The 24,840-nt window shown below is 50.1% G+C and overlaps 2 protein-coding genes across 2 annotated transcripts in view; both read right to left on the minus strand.

Moving 5' to 3' along the window:
* TGFB1 (transforming growth factor, beta 1) overlaps positions 1-9,563 on the minus strand; it is a 21,884-nt gene extending 12,321 nt beyond the window's left edge. The window contains exons 1-4 of the mRNA XM_006900915.1: positions 9,209-9,563; positions 5,171-5,334; positions 2,764-2,881; positions 453-530 (exon numbers count right to left, since the gene is read on the minus strand). Of these exons, the coding sequence (XP_006900977.1) occupies positions 453-530; positions 2,764-2,881; positions 5,171-5,334; positions 9,209-9,563 (715 nt within the window). The remainder of the gene's footprint in view (positions 1-452; positions 531-2,763; positions 2,882-5,170; positions 5,335-9,208) is intronic.
* A 2,182-nt stretch (positions 9,564-11,745) lies between these two features.
* The window catches only part of B9D2 (B9 protein domain 2), a 14,212-nt gene continuing 1,117 nt past the window's right edge, over positions 11,746-24,840 (minus strand). Inside the window, exons 2-3 of the mRNA XM_006900916.1 lie at positions 15,927-16,052; positions 11,746-12,059 (exon numbers count right to left, since the gene is read on the minus strand). Coding sequence (XP_006900978.1) covers positions 11,746-12,059; positions 15,927-16,052 — 440 coding nt within the window. The remainder of the gene's footprint in view (positions 12,060-15,926; positions 16,053-24,840) is intronic.

The following is a 24,840-nucleotide window of genomic DNA, read 5'->3' on the forward strand; positions in this document are numbered from 1 at the left end:
CCATGGGAGAGGGGACCCAGTTAACAGAGGTGGGTCCATGGGGGGAGGGGACCCAGTTAACAGAGGTGGGTCCATGGGGGAGGGGACCCAGTTAACAGAGGTGGGTCCATGGGGGAGGGGACCCAGTTAACAGAGGTGGGTCCATGGGGGGAGAGGACATACTCAAAGGGACAGTTCTATGGGGGAGGAGGACAGACTCAAGGGGATGGAGAGGACACAATCTGGGATTCATGGAGGGAGACGATACAATCTGAGAGGGATGGACCAATGGGAGGTGGTAACACACACTCTCTGCACCATGGCTGGGGGGAAAGGGTAAGGGGGCACAGGGACAGATACACAGTCAAAAGGATGGACGGAGGGAGGCCAGGGAAGTACAGCTCAGTGGGACAGATCAAGGCTAGGACACTGGCAGGCAGGCAGACAGGCAGGCCCAGGGACACAGGCATCACCTTTGATCTTCACTAGGAGTTGGTTGTCTTTGTCATCACACGAGCAGTGGGTGCTGAGGCGAAAGCCTTCTACATCCCCTGTGGAAGTGTGGACAGGCAGCTAGTCAGAGGGCGCTCACTCAGCCCCAGAGGAAGAGGAAGGTCGAGGCGACCACAGGGCCCCTTCCTGCTTCTCCACTCACCATTCCCTTAGCCTGCACCTCTCTTCTCAGGCTCTCCCCTTCCTTCCTTGTCTTAGGTCTAAGAGCCCGCTTCAGGGTGGCCCTGGGACCACGCTCCCCCCTCCACCTCACTTCCACTTTCTTCCTCTCTGACCCTTCTCTTTGGTTATTTTTGGGATTTTATGAGTTGAAAGCAAGCTGTGTGGGACATGTACACTGGGTTTTCTGGTCCCCTCACTGGGTCTGGTCCACATTCACTGAAGTGAGCATGCACTGAGCATGTGCTGGGTGCCGCTGCCCTGCTCTCGCCTGGCCTTTAATCCTCACCAGCAGATAAGGCACACGGGGGTGGGGTGGTGGTGGAGGGGAACAGAGGCTGGCTGATGGGAGAGAAATGTTTCTAGGATGGACACATGATCGTCCCTAAACTGCTGTGCGTCAGGCCCTCTACAAAGCAGGGCTCATTACTACCCAACCCATAGACCAAGGCCTTTGTCCAGCTATTAGATGGGACCCTAACATTCCTCACATTAAGGGTTTATAGTAAAATAGCTTTCCTAGCCATTGACTTTGCCACGTGAATGGGTGGAGACATATGAATCAAGTATGTTGGCCTATCCACAAGGAGATTGGCTAGTCTTGCCATGAAATTGAACAGATTCAGCAGCAGGTTTTGAGAATGTCACCACCAGCAAAGAAGTAGGCATGTCCTGTAAACCCTTCAGGGCCAGAGATTCTTGTGCCAGTCATACCTCCAGGAGTGTAGCAGTAGATGCAAGAGAGAACCAGAGACCTACTATGTGATGGACCTGACCTTGGGCTGGCTGCCCCACTGAACCAGAGCTAAGAGCCTTTGCCCAAGCTTGCTGGAGAACTGAGAGGAAGACACCACAACCGGCAGGACTAAGAGCTCTGGAACACTGGCCTAAAGCCATGAGGCTAAAGATCCTGTGAGCACACTTTGGAAATGGTCCTGACTGAGAAATTGTATCCTGTTACCTTCCCTAAGAAACTCCATAATTTTGAATATGGTTCCATGTGCTCTGTGAATTATTGCAACAGATTTTGGACCCAGCAGACCAGGAAGAATGGCACTAGGATGAGTGGCAGGTGCAGCATGGGAATTGGTTTTATGCTGTGGATGATCACAATAGGTGTAGTCCCCCTTGGGGAATTAGTGGAGGTCAGACACAGTCATGGCCCTTGCTCTTTTTACAACCCTGGACACTAATCTCAGCCTGAATCTACTCTCCATCTTTGCATCTGGACAAACTGCAACTTATCATATGAGTCACTCATGTCACTGAGGAAGTCCTTTAGGACCCACCCCCATGGGATCTGGGGTCTCCTCGAGGGTTCCACAGCATCAAGGATTCCCTCACCAGGCCCTGATTTCTCCACCTGTGACTCCCTTACTGGCCTGACCCCTTTGCATCCCCTTAATCTGGTTCTTCTGTGCTGAAATCTTTTGACAACATCCAAGGGTTCTAGAAGTAATTATTAGTCCTGTGTGGGCAGGACTTGGTTATCACAGAGTCCCTGACACCACCAGACACACAGAGGAAGAACCTGGTAGCATTTAATGATGAATGAATGCATGAATGAGAGAGGGGAGGAAGAGACATGGGCCTCGTGGATTGAACCTCGAATGGGACCTATCCTCTCTCTTCTGGACAGACTCTTCCAAACTCCTCACCTCTGCACACAGTTCCCTCTGCCCCAGGCACTCTTGTCCCTTCTTTTCCTGAGTCTACTCATCCCTCAGATAACCTCAGATGCCCCCTTCTCCAGGAAGTGCTTCTTTGACCTCCAGGTTGGGTCAGCTGCCTTCTCTTGGGCCTCCAATTCCATCTCTGTCGAATCCAACACATCAACTTCCTGCCTCTCACCGCCCGCCCTCCCAGGAGCCGTTCCAGTCTTTGTTATGTCCCTCACATCAACTAGCAGATGCTCAGGAAATACATTATTAACCATTAATGAATTAATCAATTAGTCCCTCCGGGTTGAATGTCCAGAAGGAGGGCAGGTCTCAGCTCTTTGACATGAATACCCTTCGGGGAGTGTGGGAGGTGCTAGGCCAGGGGATCCCAGGACAGATGATGCAGTGGCTTCACAGGGACAGATGGGAGGGACAGGCAAGCAGAGCTCACCTCCTTGGTTCAGCCACTGCCGCACAACTCCTGTGACATCGAAGGACAGCCACTCCGAAGAGTCACTGGGGGCCAGCAGCCGGTTACTGAGGTAGTGCCAGGAATTGTTGGTGTATTTCTGGGCGACCATAAATGGAAAAGGGAGACACTGAGTCAATGGCATCACGCCCTACATATGCTGACGGGGGGCCCCTTATCACCAGCTCCCTCCAAAATGACCCTCAGTCTCACCCACCCACTAACCACTACAGACATCCTGACCATGGGGTCCTACTGGAACTTCTCATCTCACAGCACCCCCAGGCTTAGGGGGAGACACTTCTCACAGCTCAGCCTCTGTCTCCTGGGGCCATGAGTGCTCTCTTTCCCTCTCAGGGCCTCAGCTGCCTGCCTCACTGGTAAAAACTTAAGACAGCCTGGCCAACTCATGATGCTATGATTCCTCTGCCAAGACTCTAGAGTGGCTAGACATGGCGTTGTTGGTGTTACTGAGTCAACTCCAATTCATAGTGACCCTCTGTACATCACAGATCAAAACCCTGCCTGGCCCTGTGCCCCCCTCCTGCTTCCATTCACTGCTGTAGTCACCGTGCCAAGCCAGCTCATTGAGGGTCTTCCTCTCGTTCAGGGACCGTCTATTTTTCTAAGTCCTTTTCTAAGGACCAGCCCTTCCAGACAGCATGTCCAAGGCACGTGAGACAGCAGTGCTTCTTATTTATTTGTTCTTTGTACAGTCCATGGGATATTCAATAGTCTTCACCAAGAGCACAATCCAAAGCATATCAGTTCTTCTTCAGTATTCTTCACTCATTGTCCAACTCTACAGGTACACGAAGCGAGTGGAAGTACCAATGTGTGGCTCTCCAGAGCCGCAGATCTAACCCTCTAGGGGCTGAGAGTAAAAAAGGTTTCTTGAGCCTCAAACAAGGTAAGGTTAGACAAGGTTTTTTGATTAGAAGCGTGCAAAACTTTGCATGCTCTAATATGCCATTCAATATGGCAGGGTTCCAGGTCAGAGAACATTCTAGAGATTAGTTCCCCTTCAGAGACCCTAGTCCTCTGGAATCCTTGTGGACACTCTTCAATCTTCCACAGCAACGGTGTCCAACAGAACTTGCTGTGCTGAGAGGAACGTTCTTCAGGCTGCCGTTGTGAAGTGCTGCTCTGGCGACTCCAACTTAGAGATATTCTAACGCTAACAGACTAGAACCCTATCCAGACCTGCGCCCTCTTCAGAGCCGCCACTGTGCTCACACAGTCACTGTGTCAACCCATCTCTCCTTCGCTGACTCTCCACCTTTCCAAGTATGTTCTTTTCATGTTTTCAGAAGAGGTCAGCCCTTCTCATGCCCAAAATATATGTGAGACATCTTTGAAGCTCAAGGCATCCAAAGGTGGAGAGTCATGGGAAGTGAGGAAATCCTCAGAGAGATGGATTGATAGAGCGACTGCAGCAATGGGTTCAAGTGTGTCAGGGACGACAGGACGGCACAGGATAGGACCGGGTTCAGATCTGTTGTTCAGAAGGCTGCTACTGCCAAGTCATCCATGACTCATCCGCATCTAACAAAAACCACCTCTGACTACTCTAGACTCAAAACTCACTGCCACTGTATATGAATGACCGCAAGCACACCAGTAATATATTAAAAATAAACAACCAAAAACTCATTGCCTTTGAGTCACACTTGATTCACAGCTGACCCTCCACTGGGTGACTGAGGCTGTAAATTGCACAGGACACTGCCCATCTTTCTGCCTCAGAGCAGCTGGTGGATTTGACCTGTCAGAGAAGTACCACCTCCGGGTTAGCAGTGCAACGCCCCTCGAGACTATGCACCACAGCACCCTGCGTATTTACAGTCTCTTGGGAAAAACCAGAAAGGAGCTCAGGTGGTGTAGCCTGTTGGGAGCTGGCTGGCTGTTAAGCCAAAGGTGGCATTTCTCTGGTGGTTCGAATCCACCAGTGACTCAACAAGACAAAGATAGATAATCTCTTCCCATGTGACTTACTACCTTCCAAAAACTTGCTGGAGGATCAGCTATGAGTCAGTTCTGACTCAAAGGCAATTAGGGGTTTTTGGTTTTCTTCTGTTCTGTTTTGTTTTAAGGGAATGAGTTTTGAGTGAAAAAGAATTTTGAAAAAAAAGAATCTTGAATATTTAGAATCTGCCTTCTAAGATTTCGAACCATACAAGTATGTAACATTTAGAATAAGAAGTCTGAAAGCTTCACAGAGCCTTACAATTTCTATGGTCTGTTCGCTTCCATCCTTCACACTTAGACTATTTCAGAGTTCACTAGCCTTTCTATGGCCCCACCTGACCATCTGCTCAGCTCAGCCCACCTGCGGGACCCCACCTGGCCATCTGCTTCCACCCAGCTCAGCCCACCTGTGCGGCCCCACCTGATACAGCTCCACGTGCTGCTCCACGCTTAATTTGAGCCTCATTAAACGCAGCTCTGCCCGGGAAAGCAGCACGGGTTCAGGCACTGCTTCTCGAAGCTCTGACGTGTTGAAGAGCATATACAGGCTGCGCTTTAAGTCGTCCCTGAATGGGTCGTAGATTTCTAGAGGGAAAGAGCAGACAGACCAAGGATGTCAAGGGTTTGGCAGGAATAGGGGAGGTGGTGCGCCCCAAGTCTAAGAGGTGGGCTTCAGAAGAGACAGCCCTGGGTATGAGCTTTTATATCATGTGACACTGGGTGAATGCTGGCTTCTCCTGAGCCTCAGTGTCCTCATTTGTAAAATGGGTCCTAAGCACTTTCCTCTCCTACCAAGCATCATCTATAACCAAGTCCAAGGCCTTCAGTTTTATGCTAACTCGCAGTGATGCTCCACTGGGTTTCAAGGCTGTAAATCTTTACAGTAGGGAGCTCTGGTGGCCTAGAGGGTAAAGAGGTGAGCTGCCAATTCAAAGGCAAGGAGCTCAAATCCACCAGATGCTCGATAGGAGAGAGATGAGCATCTCCTCCTGTGTGGTTTTTTTAGCCTCTGCAAACTTGCTCAATGGGCAGTGATGTGTCAGTTTCAACTCAGCTGCAATGAGTGTTTTCTGAGAAATCTTTAAGGAAGCAGATTGTCTATCTTGCTTTAGGGGACTGGCTGTTGGATGAGGAACACTGACTTTTCCATTACCTTCTGACAGGTAGACTACACCACCAGGACACCATACCATCTAAAAAGGCCCATCCAGGAACTGGCACCACGTGGGGCTGATCAACTTGCTTAGGCCTCCCCAGCATATGAAGCTTTAAATACCAGTTAACTTGAGAAAGGCCTGACAATCTGCTGCGGAAAGATCAGCCCCTGAAAACTCAACAAAGCACAATTCTTCCCTGACCAATGCCTCTGCAGCCTACCAGCTGTGTGGCATTGGGCAAGCTACAGCCCATCTCTGAGCCTTCATCTGGTCATTCTTTGGGAAACAGGCAATATCACTGAGCTCCCTGCCTTTCAATCCAGACTCTCCTACTCACCTACACAGAGGCTAGATTCTGTGTACCTTCAAGCAAGCAAATCTCTCCCTTTGATCTCCAGATTCTCATTTGTAAAATGAAGAGGCATTCCAGGATCACAGTGCAAAATATGTGTGAGATGATGATACAAGCAAAGCACACCACACAGAGCCTGTTTACAGGAGTCACTCAATAATGTGCATGTGTGTTAAAGAGTTCTCTGTATTCTCACAAAGACTGCCACTCTCTCCAATATATTCCAACTCAAAGGGTTTCCAAGGCTGCAAATCTTAACAGCAGGAGGCTGTTCATCTTTATTCTGGGGAGGAGCTAGTCGATTTGAACTGCTGACCTTTCTGTTAACAGCACAACAAGCTATATGGAACCCCAGCGGGCTTTTTGAGTTCCTCACAAAGACAAAAATAGCTAATCCTCACAACTACCTTATAATGAACATTTCATCATAATAATTTTGTAGGCGGGCAAACTGAGGCACAAAAAGATAGAACCATTTCCCCCGAGGCACAAAACTAGGAAGCTGCAGGGAGGTTCAAATCCAAGCCCTCAGGTTGCAGAGGCTGGGAACCTAACCCCTAGGCTATGCAGTTTCTGCTAAATGACTACTGTTATTATTAGTATTAACTGCTTCCTCCTTTAACTCTCTCCCCAAACAGGTTAAAGAAGGTGAAGTTCATGATACATTAAAAAAAAAAATACACCCACTGCCCTGGTTTCTGACTCATAGCGACCCTCCACTGGAGTTTCCAGACTGTAAATCTTTATGGGAGGCGATGCCTCATCTTCCTGCACAGCAGCTGGTGGATTCAAACCACTGATCTTTCCACGCAGAGATACAACTAAGCCACGAGCATGTATGACACATACCTAGGTACTAATTGTTGCAGAGGGAGAAGGGAAACTAGCAAGACTGTTTTCTAGTCTAGGAAAGTTCAGAGGTCCTGGGTGGGTGTCCCAGGGCAGGGATAACAAACCTCTTGGATAAACATGAGACACACCTCTTTGGAGGGTGAGCGGTGGTTTGAGAGAGGCTGTGGTGAGAGAGGTGCTGCTCGCCCTGCTCCTCAACCCCGGTTAGAGTAGTGCGGGCCTCCCACCTCAACACAACCCTATTCTTGGCGCAATCGTTACTCAGCATATCCCAAGGAAGCGGAGCGTCTGGGCTGGGCAAGGACGATAGGAAAGAAGAGGAAGAGGGCCCAGGCAAGGTCAGGGTAATCCAAGAGGGAAGGAAAGATGGGGAAAGCCGCAGATACTGGGAGAGAGAGAAAGATGGAGAGATCGTAACACGTGGAGAGAGACCCACAGGGTGGTAAAAGGATGAGGGGAATTTTAAGCGACAGAAGGGCACAGACTGAAAGAACGATAACGGATGAGCCTGGGAGAGGGATATAGACAGAGGTTGGAGTTCAGGGAGAGATAGTGAAAGACAAAGATGAGGAGAGAAGGTACTGGGAAAACCTCTACAAGTAAGTTGTTGTGAGCATGGAGTCTGGACCGACCCATAGCGACCCTTCAGCGGGTTTCAGAGGCAGTAAGTAAATCAATCGCAGGGGATTTGACTGCCGCATCTCCCTCCCGCGGAGCAGCGCTCACGTCTGCACTGACAACGCAATTTCCTATCACTGAGCCACCAGAGCTCCCTTCTACAAGGAAGATGGACGGAAAAGTAGAGAACATACTGTTGTTATGACCCGGTCGAGTCGCAAGCCCAGAACGAGATAGGGGGCACGTTATGCGGAGGGACCTGCAAAACTAGGCACTGACAAGCGCGCTGAGCAAGCGGAAAACCGAGCGTGTGTGTGTGTGTGTGTCCGCCTCGGGACCACGCAGGCCACCCCTGCTCCAGGGTCCCCGTGGGCGCCGACGGGCGGGCCGTCCCCCCCCCCGCGGGGGTGAGCAGGGCGGGCGGAGGCGACGCAGCGGGAGGGCGGGGACCGACCTGTCCCGTCTCGCCCCAGGCTCCGCGCTCCCCGCCCCCGGGGGCACAGGAAGGGAAGGCAGGGCGAGGCTACCGGACGCCGGGGTTTCCCCAGCCTCCCCGCGGGGAACCGAGACGTCGAGGTCCTGACTCCCAGCTCTGGCCTCCGCGGGGTCCCCTTTCAAGCGCGGCTCCTCCCCCCGCGCGTGGCGCCCACGTGGGGCCCTCACCCCCCGCCCCACGGGCTCCCCGGCTCGGACAGCCGTCCCCACCCACCCCGCCGTTTTCTCCCTTAAAGCTCTACCCTTCTTTTAACTCCCTCCCTGTGGAATACAGGGGGCTGGCCGTGTCTGCCCGCTCCGTCCCCGACCCGCCTTTCCCACGCTGTCTTTCTTCCTCATACACCCCTTTCGTTATAACATTTCCATTCCTCGGGGGGTCGTTCCCCCCGCGTGTCTTCCCGCATCTCCAGCGGGGTGTCCACGCTCTTCCCTGAGACCCTTCTCCCTTAAAGAAAAGGCTTTTTCTCCCGGCATGTGTCACACTCGCCTTGCTTCTCTCGGGAAGCCTCCCAACTCCAAGCCTCGCGCTCCCAGGAGGCGGCCCACCCGTCCTTTGCTGCCTAACGACCCCTCTTGTCGAGGTCTCACTCCTTCCCCAGGCATCTGCCTCCTTTCCCCAAAGCTGAGCTCTTCTGTTTCTCCCAAACCGAGCCCTCCTCTCCGCAGCCCCCTCTTCCACAAGCCCTGGCCCAGCCTCCGCCTCCCCCGGACACTCCCACGGGTCCGCGTGTTCCCGCTGCAGCTCGGTCTCCCAGGGCTTCGGCTGCAGCCCTCTCCGCCCCCTGGCTGGGAATTCGAGTTTCCAGCTCAGACACACCGAAGCAGAAGCTACACTTTTACAAGCACCCGCGAGGGGCTCAGCCCCACCCTCGCCGGGGCCCCCCCGGAGCCCGTGCCCTGGGGTGCTGCTCCCGCAGCCAGATTCTCGGCCGCATTTCCTCCCCGAGACCCTCCCCGCCCCGCGCCCCCGCCGGTGCAGTCTCACTGTGGTTGTTGTCCACCATGAGCACGCGGGTGACCTCCTTGGCGTAGTAGTCCGCCTCCGGCTCGGGCTCGGGCTCGGCGGTCTCGCCGGCCACTCGGTCGCGGGTGCTGTTGTAGAGGGCGAGCACGGCCTCGGGCAGCGGGCCGGGGGGCACGTCCCCCTGGCTCGGGGGGCTGGCGAGCCGCAGCTTGGACAGGATCTGGCCGCGGATGGCCTCGATGCGCTTCCGCTTCACCAGCTCCATGTCGATGGTCTTGCAGGTGGACAGCCCCGCGGCCGGCCGGCCGGGCGTCAGCACTAAGAGCCGGAGCAGCGGCAGCAGCAGCGGCAGCAGCCGCAGCCCGGAGGGCGGCATGGGGGAGGCGGCGTCCCCCCGGCACTGCCGGGCGCGCGTACGGTGATGGGGGGGAGGCCCAGCCCCTGTAGGGGCTGGGGGTCTCCCAGCGGGTGTAGGAGGGTCTTGGGGGGAAAGTTGAGGCCCTCAGGGAGAAGAGACCGGGGTGGACGGGGAGGCTCGGTATCCCCCGGGATAAAACCAAGACCAGCAAGTTCTGCAACTTGAGCGTAGGTGGCCTTGAAATGGGAAGTTAAGGCAGTTCTGGGATAGCCTGTCTCCTCCGGGCTCCGGGACTCAGGCCAGCGGCTAGGGAAATGGGGTGGCGTGCGCCCGAAGTCTTCGCGCAAGTCCGGGTTCGCGGTTCCTGAGGGCTGGTCCGGAATGGGGCGGCTGGGGGACGCTGCGGGGGGCGATGAGGAAGCAAGCGTCCGAGGCGAGGGGGACAGTCCCGAGCTCCCAGGCCTGCCTCCTCTGGGGCCAGCCAAGCGGTCCCCTCGCCTCCGGCTCCCGGCGGCAGCGGAAAAGTCTCAAAACTTTTTTTTCCTCTTCTCCCAACCAGCTCGTCCCTCCTCCCGCTCCTCCTCCCCCTCCTCCCCGCGGTGGTGGCGGCGGCGGGGGCGGCGGCGGCTGCTCTCAGCCTCTGGGGCCTCCGGCGGCTCTTTCCTCCGCGGCGGACCCAGGCGGCCCCGCGGGCGGCGGCTCGAGCCGGGGGGGGGGTGTGCCCGGAGGGGGCGTCCCCCCTCCCCCCGGCCGGGGGCCTCGCTGTCTGGCGGATCCGCGGCGGGAGGAGGGAGGGGTTCGGCCCGGGGAGCGAAGGGCGGCGGCGGGGACCGGCTAGAGCGGCAGGGGGTTTTGAAGCCGCCCCGGGCCCCACCCAGGAAGCGCGCGAGGCGGGAGCGGCCCCCGGAGGGAAGGCGTGGGGGGGCAGGCTACCGTCCTCTTCTCGCGTGGGCGGGCTCCGAGGGGGGTCCCTCCAGCTGGGGGGGAAGGGGTGGGCCCCCGGCTCCGCCCCGCCGACAGCGTGCTGCCTCCTGGTGGCCGAGCGCTACCAAAGCGGCAACCAGGGTGCGAGGTCCCCGAATGAGGACCAGCTGGCCATAAGGGTGAGGATCGGAGGACAGGGACCCAGAGCGAGGAGGGAGACAGAGGCTGGAGCAGAGAGGGAGAGGATCAGTCAGAAGGTAGAAGGGAATGTGCCCGTCAGAGGCTAGAAAACCGGGATAGCTGGTCAGAAGGGGAATAGGGGTGCCTGGGAGGGGCAAGGACTGGAGGAGGGGTGCCCCTGAGAGAGGGCTGTGTAGATGAGTCTCTTTGGAAGGGGGTTTGGTATGGGGTCTTGGTAGAAGAGTTAGAAGAGAGGTATCTGGAATGCGTAGGGCGTTAAAGAGGGGGTCCAGAGAAGTGGGAGGAGAGTTAGAGGAGCATAGTGGTATTCAGGAGATAAAAATCTGAAGTGTCTGAAAGCGTTAGGGGAGTCAGATGAGGGGTAAATGGGAGAGAAGGGGTGGGGATGTCAGAAGAGGGGACATGTAGCAATAGTTGGTGTCAGAGGGGGTGTGTGTGAGAGGGGTGGAGGGTGAGAGGAATGTGTGGAAGGGGTGTGTGAGAAGGAGTCATGTCAAAGGAGGTCAGAAGAAGGGGTGCCAGAGGGGTCTTCTGGAGAAGAGTTGAGGTGTTCAGTTTAAGGTGTCCGGAGGAAGGTGTCAGAAGAGGGGGTTCTGGGGAAGTGAAGAGAGTCAGAAAGGAGTATATGGGGAGTCAGGGGTCAGAAGAAAGGTAGAGTAGGGAGGGAGCTGGAGGTGGCTAGGCAGATACTGGAGGGAAGCTGCTTGTAGGAAGATGGAGCCTGAGGAAGAGTGTCAGGAGGAGGGTATGCAGGACATGCACTGGATGGAAGGGCACATGAAGCCAGACACACCTGTAAGAATCACTCTCCTTTATTGAGCACCGCCTCCTCATGTGCTACATATATGGCTTCTCAGGGAACCCCGTGACTCCCACCCTCCTGACAGCCCTCATTTTACAGATATAAAAACTGAAGCTTAGAGGCACAGTGACCGGCTTCAAGTCTCAGCAAGGGCAGTGGCCACACAATGCCATGGTGGCAGTCAGTTCTAGCAACTCCACATTCCATGTTCTTGACTGCTGGGCCTGACCCTTTTCAGGTCTCTAGGATGCAGATGCCGGAGGCGGGAGTCCCTCAGCACTCCACACCATAGCGGTCGAAGTGGCGTAGCAGCAGGCCGAGCTGGAGGTGCACCGTGCCACCAGCAGTTGTGTGCAGACGGTAGCGGTCGGCCCCACTGTAGATAGTGTCCCCATGCAGCAGCTGTGGCCCGCCACCCACAAAGGCCCGTGCCAGCTGTTCTCGCCAGCTGCCCAGGGGCCGCCACGTGGGACAGTCTAGTTGGTGGGTGCCCGGGCTGCTGGGCACATGGCAAAAGCCATAGCCAGCAAGCTGGCAGCGGCCAAAGTTGTCCTGGGACCACACCTGGAGATGGAGCCGGGGCCAACCTGCAGGATGGGAAGGGGTGGAGAGAGGAGAGTTAGATGGCTGGCCAGCCTGGCAAGTGCATAGCTTAGCCTCCACCACCTGGATCCCCACTAGAGACTCCAGTCTACTCCCCCCAATCCTGTACCTAGGTTTTGTCCTATCCTCCTTTCCTTAGTTTTCTCCACTTCCATGCAGCAGTCAAGGGAACACTGGTGATTTAGTGGCAAGAAATTGCACTGCAATCCTGAAGGCATGAAGTTTGAGGCCAGCCACGAGCTGCTCTGTGGGGGAAAGATGGGCAATCTCCTCCCATTCTATTAGCTGCCTCTGAGAACCCACCAGAGGGTCAGCTATAGGTCGGTTCCGACTTGATGGTGCAAAACAACAACAACAGTGGTAAGGATTTGTGCTGCCCACCCAAAGGCTCATAGTTCAAATCCAGATGTTCCTGCAGGAAAAACAATGGGCCAGTCTTCTCCCGTGCAGCCTCTGAAAACTCACAGGAGGGTCAGCTATGGGTCAGTTCCGACTTGAAGGTACCTAACAAACAGAGCAGCCAAAGGGATCTTTCTAAATCTATGCTCCTCCTCTGATCTCAGGCCTTCCACAGCTCCCTAACGTCCTCAGTAGAAACCACAACCTCCTCAACATTCAAGACCATTCCAGGTGTCTGTGATGTCCCTTTTTGTGGCCACTCCCTCTGTGTCCCCATCTCAAGGCAGCCACACTGTTTTCGCAGGCCCCAGATTAACACCAAGTGACATCAGAGCCTTGTCCTAGATGCCTTCCCACAGCCTAGCCCTGGACTCAGACCCCCTCTCTTGTCTTTCTAATCCCCCTTCCTCCTGGCCAACAGGAGCTTCTTTCTCCCCTTTTCCTAAGGTTTTCCAGTGCCCTCCAAATACAGCTTGACTCTTCAGCCTGGCATTCAAGGCCTTTGGAGATCTGGCCTCATGCCACCCTCCGTTCTGAGCCCCTGCTCTGTGCCAGGCCCATTCCTAGAAGCTGGAAAATCCAGCATGAGCAAGGCAGATGGAAATTCTTGCCCTGGAGAAGCTGACATCCTAGACAAAGAACACCGTAAATAAGTAAATTATAGGGTATGTCAGATGTTGATAACTGTTCTGAAAATTAAGCAGGCTAGGATAGAGGTGGGGATGTAGCTTTACAAAGGGGTGGCCCAGAAGTCTTTACTAAGAAGGTGACATCAGAGTAAAGGCTTAAAGAGGAACGTGGGTCATGTGGACATCCAGGGGAAAAGCATGTTCACCACAGGGAACAGCCAGTGCAAAGGCCCTGAGATGGGAGCATGCTTTGGGGGGCAGTGGAGCTGGATAGAATAAAGTGAGTGAGCCAGGGAGTGAGGAGGAGGACGGGAGAGACAGATCATGCAGCACCCTGTCAACCGTGTGTTATGGATTTAATTGCATCCCTCTGCATCCAAATACGTATTGGAAACCTCAGCCCGCCAAAGATCTTGTTAAAGTACTAAAGAATAAGACTGTTGGTGTCAAGACTGACCCAAGCCGTGAGATTTTCAGTTGTATCGTGTTTGTGTGTGAAAGCTGGGCAGTAAAAAAATGAAGACCGAAAACCTGATGATTTGAACTGTGGCCTAGTGAAGGAAGCTGACTACCCCATGGACAGCCGAAAGACCAGACAAATCTGTCTTGGAGAAGTGTAGCCAGGACGCTCTTTAGAGATGAGGAAGGGGAGTCTTTGTCTCACATACTCTAGGCATGTTGTCTGAAGGGGCCCGTCCCTGGAAAAAGACAGCATGCCTCAGAAAGTTGATGGTCCGTGAAAGAGAGGAAGGCCCTTGAGGAGAAGAACTGACACTGTGACTGCACCTCAGCAGAGCAGAGATGGAGAGGACGGTGCAGGATCAGCAGGGTTTTGATCTGTTGTACAAAGAGCTGCTATGAGGTGGCAACAATTCCTGTGGTTATAATCCCGTCGGGAGTGGATTCTCTGTTACATTGATGAGGACAAGGTTAGTGCAGGCTGCATCCTGAGTCAATTTCTTCCGAATCATAAAAGAGATTAAACAAGCAAGCTAGTAAGAAAGAAGGGAAGACAGAACAAGCTGAAGAGATAGGGACCTTCCTCTAGAGCTGAAAGAGAGAAAGCCTTCCTCTAGAGCCAGCTCCCTAAATCCAAACCTCATAAAAGGTGAGAAAGTAAATTTGTTTGTTAAAGCCATCCCCTTGTGGTATATCTGCTGCAGTACCACTTGAGATCTATTACACCATGGTAAGACTGACTTCTACCCTGAGTGGGATGGAGATGAGGGAGGGTTCTAAGCAGAAGGGACATGATCTGACTTGGGTGTCACAGGATCCCATCGGCGGCATATGCTGGAACTGAGTGTCAGCGGGAACCAGGGAGAGGCTGCTGTAACAGTCCAGGTGAGAGATGAAGGGGGGTAGATCTGGTGTCGGGGGAGAAGGGTCTAAGACCTGGTAGGATTTAGGATGCAGTACACAGGACAGGATGAGCTGATTGATTTTCTGATAGACAGTATGCAGGGCTGAGACAAGAGGGGGTCAGGACGATGCCAACACTGGGGGACAGAGTTGCTTATCTCACCCTCCCAACCGATGGCTGTGGACTTTTGAGTCAGAACCGACCCATAGCTGACCATACAACAGGTTTGTAGAAGCAGTAAATCACACAGGAGACTGCCCATCCTTCTCCCGAGAGTAGCTGGTGGTTTCAAACCACATGCCTTTGGGACTGCAGCACAGCATCTTACCACTAGTCCACCAGAGCTCACTAGATGGCCGGCCCCTTGGCAGGCAGAAAACTCAAACTCACTGTGATCGAGTAGGAAACAACTCAAAGCTGACCTTCTAGTGGATTTTCAAAATCACAGGAGAGAAGATTTGAACAGTCTGTCTCTGAGTTGACAGCACAATTCTTTATTCAAGCGAAAACTGATCTGTCCATCACCTGCTCTGGCTCCCCACTGCCTTCATATGGTGTCTTCTCCTATTCTAGCCCTGCATGGCCTGTCCCCCATTCCCTGCCACCCTCCTACTCTCTATGTTCTTCCAATGTCCCTAACTCACTCTCCCTTTTAGCCTTTCACATCTCTCTCTGCCTAGGAACTCTCTTCTGTTCCTCTGCCTCATTAGCTCCTATTGGCCCTTCACATTAAAGCTCAAATGCCCCCTGCTCCAGGAAGCCCTCCCTGATTTCCCCGACAGGCTCAAGCACCTCTTCTGGGCTCCACTGTTCTCAGCCCACCGTCCATCCCAGCCCTGTCTCCTTGAGCCATCACTAGGTGGGGACAGACCTGTCTCCTCCACTCTATAGTAAGCCTCATGAGGACAGGGCTGGGACTGTCTTGCTCACTGACATCTTCCTGGCATCGTCTAACGTGGTCCAGACACTGGGCAGGCACCCAGCAACTGTTATTTATATTGTTGAAATAAACGGCACATTTAACTAGGCTATTTCTCAGGCCTGGAATCTGTTCCTCTTCTTTAACTCACATTTTCCACCACAATGTTTTCTGATATTCCTCCTCCCTTCACACTCATGTCCCCTCAGAGCTTCTGCCGGAGCTGAGGATCCTCCCTGAAAAGAAGCCCTCACCTATCTGTGTCTCTGAATGCCCATCTGTCACAGGCCTAACTCCAGTTTCTTCCTTATCAAAGACTCTTCCTTTTATCCCTTCACTTGGGAACCATCTCCCCTCCTATCCTGGCCCCAACCTGCTCCTCCACCTCTGGCCTCGGCCCCAGTCCCTCACAAAGGATCCCTTAGAGCCCACCTTAGTCTCTCATTGGCAGGTGTGAAGCACAGGGTCAGAACTTGGTGTTCTCATCTCAGCAGCTTGGGTAGTCTTTGCTCCCTCCCATCAGACTGGCCCAGGAACCTACCTTGAAGACCTTTGGTGGCAAAGTGTAGATCAATGGGATGGGACCAGTAGGCCATGTCCCCCACTTGAGGGGTGTCCACCTGCGTCTGGCCCTCCCGCAGGCCGGACAAGAGCTTCCATGCTGCTCCTGCAGGGAGAGAAGGAACAGTCAGATGGGGCAGGAAGGGTCAGTGTCATAGTATTTACAGTCATCCATTCCTTACTAATTATCAGGAGCAGGTGTTTAAAAACACAGACCCTGAATTCATATTTCCCATCACTCTGATCCTTTTCCTGCCTCTGTGACCTTCAGTAAGTTGTCTTGCTCTGCTTCAATCTTCCTACCTGTAAAATGGGTATAATAATAATAACAACGCCTAAAAGAACTCTCAAGTCAAATGCCTGCTTGAAATCCAATTTCTGCTTCTGTGACCTTTAATAAGTTGACTGTCCCAGTTTCTCCATCTGTAAAATGGGTATAACAATAATGCTTAAATCAAGGACTCTGAAGGCAAATGCCTAGTTCAAGACCTAGCACTGCCTTTTTCCTAACTTTCTCTGCTTTAGTCTTCATTTCTATAAAATTGGTGTAAAACTGCATTTCTCAAAGTTTCCTGAGAATATTAAATGAGCTCATACACACAAACTATTTAGGAGGGCATAGTGAGTACTGAGTAAAAGTTCCTTATCATTTTATTACTCTTCCAAGTCCATATTTAAAGGCCTGGACCAAAGACTAATGATACTGAGAATAATTCCATTCTCCATGAGTTCATAATAATAGCAAAATGCAGTGTTTACTAACTGCTGTCTAATCACTTTAGATACAGACTTTAATCTAGGTTCTTGGGCTATTAATCCTCACCCTGCTCCCCAACCTCCCAGCGCCCATGGTTCACAGGCATGGCAGGCCTGGCTGTGCTCTCCTCTCCCATCACTCTGCCTCTTCCTCCTCCTCCTCCTCCAGACTCTCTGCTCCCATTTCTAGTCTACAAAGTGCCGAGCTCATTCTCATGTCAAGGCCCTCTGCTCCTGCCCAGATACCATGGCTGACTGCTCTCCAAGGGATCACAGAAGATCCTGGATAGAGTAGGGAGAAATGTGAAAAAAGTCTAAAAAAGGCCAGGCTTACTGATCTCATAGAAACTAGTAACACTCCCAAGACTATGGACCTTAGTCACCCTTCCAATCTGAAACTAAACTCACCTCTATGGCTCAATTTTCATTCAAATAATAGACAAATCTATATGGGGCCAATAGCATCAGGGAGGTGTTAATAACACCTCTTAGAATAATCAACTATAGGTAAACAGAATAGCATTTGCACCTGGGTAAAGCCCAGAAAGTAGGAACTACCGGGTATGACAGAGGGTTGACAGAAATGAGAATCACAGGGAGGAAGTGGGAAGAGTGTGATTATATTGTTGTTGTTGTTTGTTGTTATGTGCCATCGAGTTGCTTGGGACTCATAGCGACCCTATGTACAAGAGCTCTAAATGCCGTTCTATCCTGTGCCGCCTCACCGTCTCAAACACACTCATTCCCACACTCCACTCACAGAATCGATCCATCTCATTGAGGGTCTTCCTCTCCTGCACCATCCCTCCACTCTCCCAAACATGATGTTCCTCTTCAAGGACCAGTCCCTCCTTGCAACATGCCCAAAGTATGTCAGATGAAGCTTCAGAATTCTTGACTCCAAGGAGCATTCTGGCTTCACCCTCTCCAGGACAAACCTGTTTGTTCTCCTAGCAGTCCATGGTATATTCAACACTCTTCTCCAGCACCAGAGCTCAAAGGCATCAATTCTCTATCATTCCTATTCACTGTCCAACTCTCCAATGCATAGCACGTAATTGCAAAGACTACAGCCTGGATCAGGAGCACCTTAGTCTTCAGCCTGACATCGTTGCTCTTCAGTACACTCGAGAGGTCCCTCACAGCTGACTTTCCCAATGCAATTCATCTCTTGATTTCCTGGCTGCTGTTACCAAGAGCGTTGATTGTGGAGCCAAGCAAACTAAAACTCTTAACTATCTCAATCTCTTCAGCATCCATGCTGATGCTGCCAATTGGCCCAGTGGTGAGAATCTTTGTTTTCGTGATGTTGAGCTTCAATCCATATAGGAGGCTGCAGTCCTTGACCTTCTGCAGCAAGCGCTTCAGGTCCTCCTCAGTTTCAGCAAGCAGGGTGTGTCATCTGCATAACGCAGGTTGTTGATGACCCTTCCATCAATCCTGATGCCACATTCCTCCTCGTAGAGCCCAGCGTCTCGGATGATCTGTTCTGCAATACAGATTGAAAAGGTATGGAGACAAAATACACCCCTGCCAGACCCCTTTCTTAATTTTGAACCATCCAGTGTCTCCCTGCTCTGTTCTGACCACTGCCTCTTGGTCCAAGTATAGGTTTCACATTAGCACAATCAAATGTTCTGGGATTCCCATTCTTCTCAGAGTCAGCCATAGCTTGTTGTGATCCACACAGTCAAAAGCCTTTGGATAGTCAATGAAGCACAGATAGACATTCTTCTGGTATTCTCTGCTTTCTGCCAAGATCCATCTAACATTAGCTATAATATCCCTAGTACCACAACCTCTTCTAAATCCAGCCTGCAAATCTGGCAGTTCTCTGTGTTTATTTTTCCAAACGTTTTTGGATAATTTTCAGCAGAATCATGCTTGCATGTGATATCAATGATATTGTTTGATAATTTCCACACCTTTCTTTGGAATGGGAACAAATATTGATCTCTTCCAGTCAGTTGGCCAGCTGGCTGTCCTCCAGATTTCCTGGCACAACTTAGTGAGCACATCCAGGGCAGTGTCTGTTTGTTGAAATAAATCAAACGGTATGCTGTCAACTCCTGGAATCTTGTTTTTTGCCAATTCCTTCAGAGCAACTTGAACTTCCTCCTTCATCACCACAGGCTCTTGCTCATATGTTATTTCATGAAATTCCTCTGTGTCAGCCAATCCTTTTGATACAGTGACTCTGGGTACGCCTTTCATCTTCTTTTGATACTTCCTGAATCATTTAACATTCTACCCAAACTATCTTTAAGAATTGCAACCCGTGGCTTGAATTTGTTTGACTGGTTAAAAGGAAAACAAATTTGCTTCGTAAACTTTCATTCAAATCACAATTTTCAAAAGAAGCTCTGTTTCTGGAGCTCCCCATGGTTGGCTCTTTTTCATCCATCAGGCCTTAGCTAACTCCCTTCCACAGAGGTGCTGACACTCCAATCTGAAAATCAGTCCACATCACATTGTCATCTTTCTTTTCTTCCTAGCAATGCCCACTAATTGAAGCCACTGTGCTCACATCTTCGCCTGCTTGTTTCTTTTCTGTGTCCCTACTCTAAACCAGGAGGGCAGGGCCCCGTGGACGGCCGTGTCCCCATGTTACAGATGAAACTATGTCCACCAAAAATATGTGTTATAAATCCCAAGAGCCCTGCTGGCACTTGTAGGCTAAGCACTGTGCTGCTAACCAAAAGGTCAGTAGTTCAAATCCACCCATTGCTCCTCAGAAGAAAGACAAGGCAGTCTGCTCCCGTAAATATACACGGCCTTGGAAATCCTACAGGACAGTTCGACTCTGTCCTCCAGGTTCACTGTGGGTCAGAAACAACTCCAGGAAATGGGTTTTAGGCCGCAGTTATAATCTCCTATGGCAATGGGGTGTCTTTGTTATATTAAAGAGGGAAGATTAGTGTAGGGTATACCTTGACTCAATCTCTTTTGATATATAAAAGAGATTTAAAAAGCTAGCAGAACAGAACTAGAACAAGATGGCAAGACACATACAGATCACCAAAGTACCAAGAAGGAGAAGGTGAGATGCACAGACTTTCCTCCTGAGCCAACAGAAAGCCTTCCCCTAGAGCAGGCACTCTGAATCCCAAAGGGAACTCTAGTGGCTTAACGGTAAGGAGTTGCAGTGCCAACCCAAAGGTAGGACGTTTTTCCTTGGGAGAAAAGATGGCCCATCACCGCTTGTAAAATTTATTGCCTTTGAAAATCTGCTGGAGGGTCAGCTATGAGTTGGTTCAGGTTTGAAGGCGCAAAACACCAAGAAGCCTCCTAAACTAGAGAAAGCCAATTTCTGTTTGTTAAAGCCCCCTACTTTTTTATTTCTGTTAGAGTGGCACTATATAACTAAGACAGAATTTAGTACCAGGAGTGGGGTGTTGCTATAACAGCGAAACTGTGGTGCTTCCACAGTTTTAGAACTGGGTAAATTCCAATTCCAGAGGCAGTTTTAAGTTTTAAAACTTAATTGAAGCTTTAAATACCAAAACCATTTTAAAATGTAAAAATCTAGTAATCAGAGCCTAGATTGCATTAAAAAGACTCTTAGAATTATGGTAGAATAAAACACTGGGCTGCTACCAAATCAGACTGGAAGAATTATGGGTGTCAAAGGTAATTTTCATGAGAGTTCAGAAGGAAGTGAAAGAGATAGTCTCTATCATCTTAGACAATACATAGCACCGTCAACAGGCTGTTGCTACTAACAGACATTAAATGTGCTTCTGGTGAAGTTTTAAAAGAAAATACTGACATATGCTTGAATAACAAAGAGCAGGCAATGCTTTTCATTCAGTGGCAAAGAACTTATCCACGTTATGTTCAAATTTTGAGTGGAAGGCAGAACCTGAAAGTGATGAACTCAGATATTTAGAGCTGATTAGATGTCTAAGCAAGATCATGTGGTCATGTGGTTTCTCCCTACAGCTTGTAAAATGCCAAGAGGAAAGAAATGCACTTGAAAAATGAACTGCACAAAATGAAAAACAGAACATAAAACTCTTGGAAAATTTTGGTGTACAAAACTTAGGACATGTGTCCTAGAATGTTCACTGAGGACGTGGCTGCACAACTGTTTGTTAAAGAGATTAAGCCTGTGGCTGAGGAATCCCAACTGACTACCACAGCAGAAAATCTACCAGCTTGGACTGAAGGAGGCAGAGTCAGGAAGAAAGGAAAGAATGTTGTCTGCCTTTTGGAATTCTATGGGCAGGAGAAAAACCAAAGGAGCTATATCTGTTGTCCTCCGAGAAAAGAACCATCCCAGGGCAGCATGGCGATCAGAGAACTACTGGAAGCAGCTTGGGTAGTTGGGCCTTCTTGGTTTCAAAGGGTGGGATGACTGCCTCCTGGATCTCCAAGGTGGGGCCACAGGCGCTTAGGTTTCTAAAAGTCAGATCAACATGGATTTTTGGCAACTTACTTCCAGAGTACGAGGCTATAGAAAGATAGACCAGAGAACAGAGGATTATTTTCAAGCCTCAAGAATTTATATAAATTATGCAACAATGAATGAATAGAAACCCTAAGTCTCTGTAAACTTTTGTTGAAATTAATAAAAAAAAAAATCATTAGTAAAAACCATTTAATTAAATAAAAAAAGAATTTAAAATAAATTGTTCTGTTGGGCTTTGTACTTGCTGCCTGCCTGTTATCCCTTCTCTCTGTCCACTTTCTCTTATTTGTAATAGAAATGTCTAACTTGGCCTGTTCTACTATTGTTCTTTGGAAACAGATTAACATAACTTGTAATTGAGATTTCACAGGTTCACAGCTGAAGGGGAATTTTGCCTCAGGATTGGACAGGCCAGGCCTAAAGTCTCACCCACATGCATTTAGAGGATTCAGACAGAGTGTCTGTGTGTGTGTGTGTGTGTGTGTGTGTGAGAGAGAGAGAGAGAGAGAGAGATATGATGTGAGAGGTGAATGTATTTTGTAAGTAACAAGGATGTGATTTTTGGGGACCATGGGGTGGAATGTTATGAATTGATTTGTTGTTGTTATGTGCCATCGAGTTGTTTGCGACTCACAACAGCCCTAAACCCTGCTCTATCCTGTGTCAATCGCACTGCCTCTGACACACCCATCTCGATTACCCCAGTCACTGAATCAATCCATCTCATAGAGGGTCTTCCCCTCTTGCACTGTCCCTCCACCCTCCCAAGCATGATGTCCCTCTCCAAGGACCTGTCCCTCCTTGCAACATACCCAAAGTATGTCAGACGAAGCCCCAGAATCCTTGCCTCCAAGGAGTAGCTTGGTTTAACCCTCTCCCGGATGAATCTGTTTGTTTTCTTGGCAGTCCATGGTACATTCAATACTCTTCTCCAGCACCACAGCTCAAAGGCATCAATTCTCCTTCTGTCCTTCCTAGTCATTGTCCAACTCTCTGATGTATAACAAGTGATTGCAAAGACCATGGCCTGTATCAGGCGCACCTTAGTCTCCAGAGACACACCGTTGCTCTTGAGTACTTTAGAGAGGTCCCTAACAGCAGACTTTCCCATCACGATACGTTTTTTGATTTCCTGGCTGCTGGTTCCAAGAGTGTTGACCATGGAGCCGAGCAAACTGAAGCTGTGAACAATCTCAATCTCTTCGCCATCCGTCTTGATGCTACCAACTGGTCCAGTGGTAAATTGATTTATTGCCCTTTAAAATGTGCTGCAAATCCTATCCTATGCGCATGGATCATCCCATATGTTAATGTTTCTGTTATGTTAATGGAGACCAGATTAGTGTAAGACTTATTTTGAATCAATTTCTTCTGAGATTAAACAAATGAGCAGATGCGAGATGGGATAAAACAGATGCTAAAGGCACACAGAGCCCTCCCAGGAACCAGAAGCTGAAGAGCTGGGACCTTTCTTCCAGAGCTGACAATGAAAGCCCTCCTCCCTCAGAATGAATGTTCTAAAGCCTTCTTCTAGCTTTCTAGAGTATGAAAAAATAAAACTTCTTCAAAGCCACTCATCTGTGATACTTCTGCTATAGCAGGTCTGAATAATTTAGACAACTAGGGCCATAAAGGAAACCCTGGTAGCCTAGTCCTTAGGGAGCTGCACTGTTAACCCACAGGTGGCATCTCTCTGGTGGTTCAAATCAACCAGCAGTTCTATGGGAGAAGATGGGCAATGTCCTCCCATGTTTACTATTCAAAATGGCTTTCCTAGCCAGTGACTTTGACTTTGCCCAGTGGATGAGTGGGAATGTGTGAATAGGGCATGTTAGCCTATCCACAAGGGGAATAGCTAGTCTTACCACTAAACTGAGCCAAATCAGCGGCAGGTTTTGAAAAAATCTCACTACCAGTAAAGCAGCAAAAGAATGCAGCATGCCCTTCAGGGTCAGAGATTCTTGTACCAGTCAGACCTACAGGAGAGCAGTGGCTGCACCAGACAACCGGAGACCCAACATGAGATGGAACTGACCTTAAGAGTGCTATACCCCACAGAACCAGAGCTAACAGACTTTGCCCAAGTTTGCTGGCAGACTGGTGGGGGAGAAACATAACTGGCAGGACTGAGAGCTTTGTCACAATAGCTTAAAGCCATGGGGCTGAAGGCTGAGGTGCATGTTCTAGCACCTTTCAGCTGACTGAGTGATTATATCTTGCTGATAACCTAAATTAAAGCCATTTGACTTCCTTAGTATAGTTCTGTGTGGTCTGTGAGCTATTACAACAGATTTTTGATCCAGTAGAACAGTACGACTGGTGCTAGGATGAATAAAAAGGGGTGTGGGAGCATGAGGGATAAGTCTGACTTCATGAGAATTGATTTTGTGCTGTGATGTTGATGGGGACAGTTCTCCTTTGTGGAAACCCAATAAAGGGCAGACATCATTCCCACTGTACAGATGAGGAGACTGAAGTGTGTATATAACTCAGTCTAGAAAGCAAACCTAATTCTAGAAGCTTCCCCTTAGCCACACACCTGGAAGATGCCAGCTTCCCCGGGAATCGCAACCATTAACCCACTAGCCAGTAAAATCACAAAGGATTTGGAGCCTAATAGGACAATGAAAGTGAAAGCACACTCACTCTATGGGCCAGGCAACATACAGGATCACATAAAATTATTAAAGGAGCCAGACATCTACTTGGTGAGCACTCAAGTACCTGTCAGGCCATTCTAAGTGCTGTTGAGATTCATTTAGTGCGCACAACAATGCCATAAAGTAAATATAGTCATTGCTCCCACTGTCCAGACAGAAGACTGAGGCCAGAAGATGTGTTTCAGGTCATTTAATAAGCAATAGCTAACTAATTTTGAGCCGAATAAGTCTGTGATCTTAATCTTGACAGCGTGCTACCTTTCATATGCTATTAGCTTCATTTTCAGACACAGAAATTAGGCTTGGCAAGTTCAAGTCCAAAGGCCTCCAATTAATAGGTGAAGTTACTATTTTAATTAGTTGCATGATGTTATTTGGTGCTGACAAGATGACTACAATTGCATAGTGAACTATGAACAACAAATCTGAACCTTGCCCAATCCTGTCACTGTCATGATCTTCAACATACTTATGGTCACTGTTGTCACACATAAGTGTAATATATTGGACTGTTAATTGAAGTCAGCAGTTCAAATCCACCAGCTGCTCTGTGGAAGAAAAGACGGGCAATCTACTACCATGCAATTTACGGCCTCTGAAAAACCTGGAGGGTCAGCTAAGAATCAGCGCTGACTTGGCAGCAACGAGTGAGTAATACAGAAGCCCAAGTGGTGTGTGGGTTATATAAGTGGGCTGATAACAGAAAGGTTGACAGCTTGAATCCATCAGCATCTTTGTGGGAGAAAGATGAGGCAGTCTGTTCCTATTATGATTTATAGCCTAGGAAACCCAATGGATGGTCACCATCAGTCAAAATGGACTTGATGGATAGAGACAGTGGGTTGTTGTTTTTTTTTTATTATTATTATTATTATTTTTGTGTGTGTGTACCGTCAAATCAGATCTGACTGGTACAGGAGGAGACTGCCCCTCCTTCCCCGGCAGAGCATCTGGTGGATTTGAACTGTGCACCTCTGGGATTGTAGTTGCAGCTTCTTGCCACTAGGCCACCAGAGCTCTCCTTGGGTTGTTGTTTTTTTTGTTTGGTTTTTTTTTTTTTTTTTTGG

This window comes from Elephantulus edwardii, unplaced genomic scaffold (genome assembly GCF_000299155.1).
Source record: "Elephantulus edwardii isolate Elephantulus edwardi_28Jun2011 unplaced genomic scaffold, EleEdw1.0 scaffold00302, whole genome shotgun sequence".
Lineage (NCBI taxonomy): Eukaryota > Metazoa > Chordata > Mammalia > Macroscelidea > Macroscelididae > Elephantulus > Elephantulus edwardii.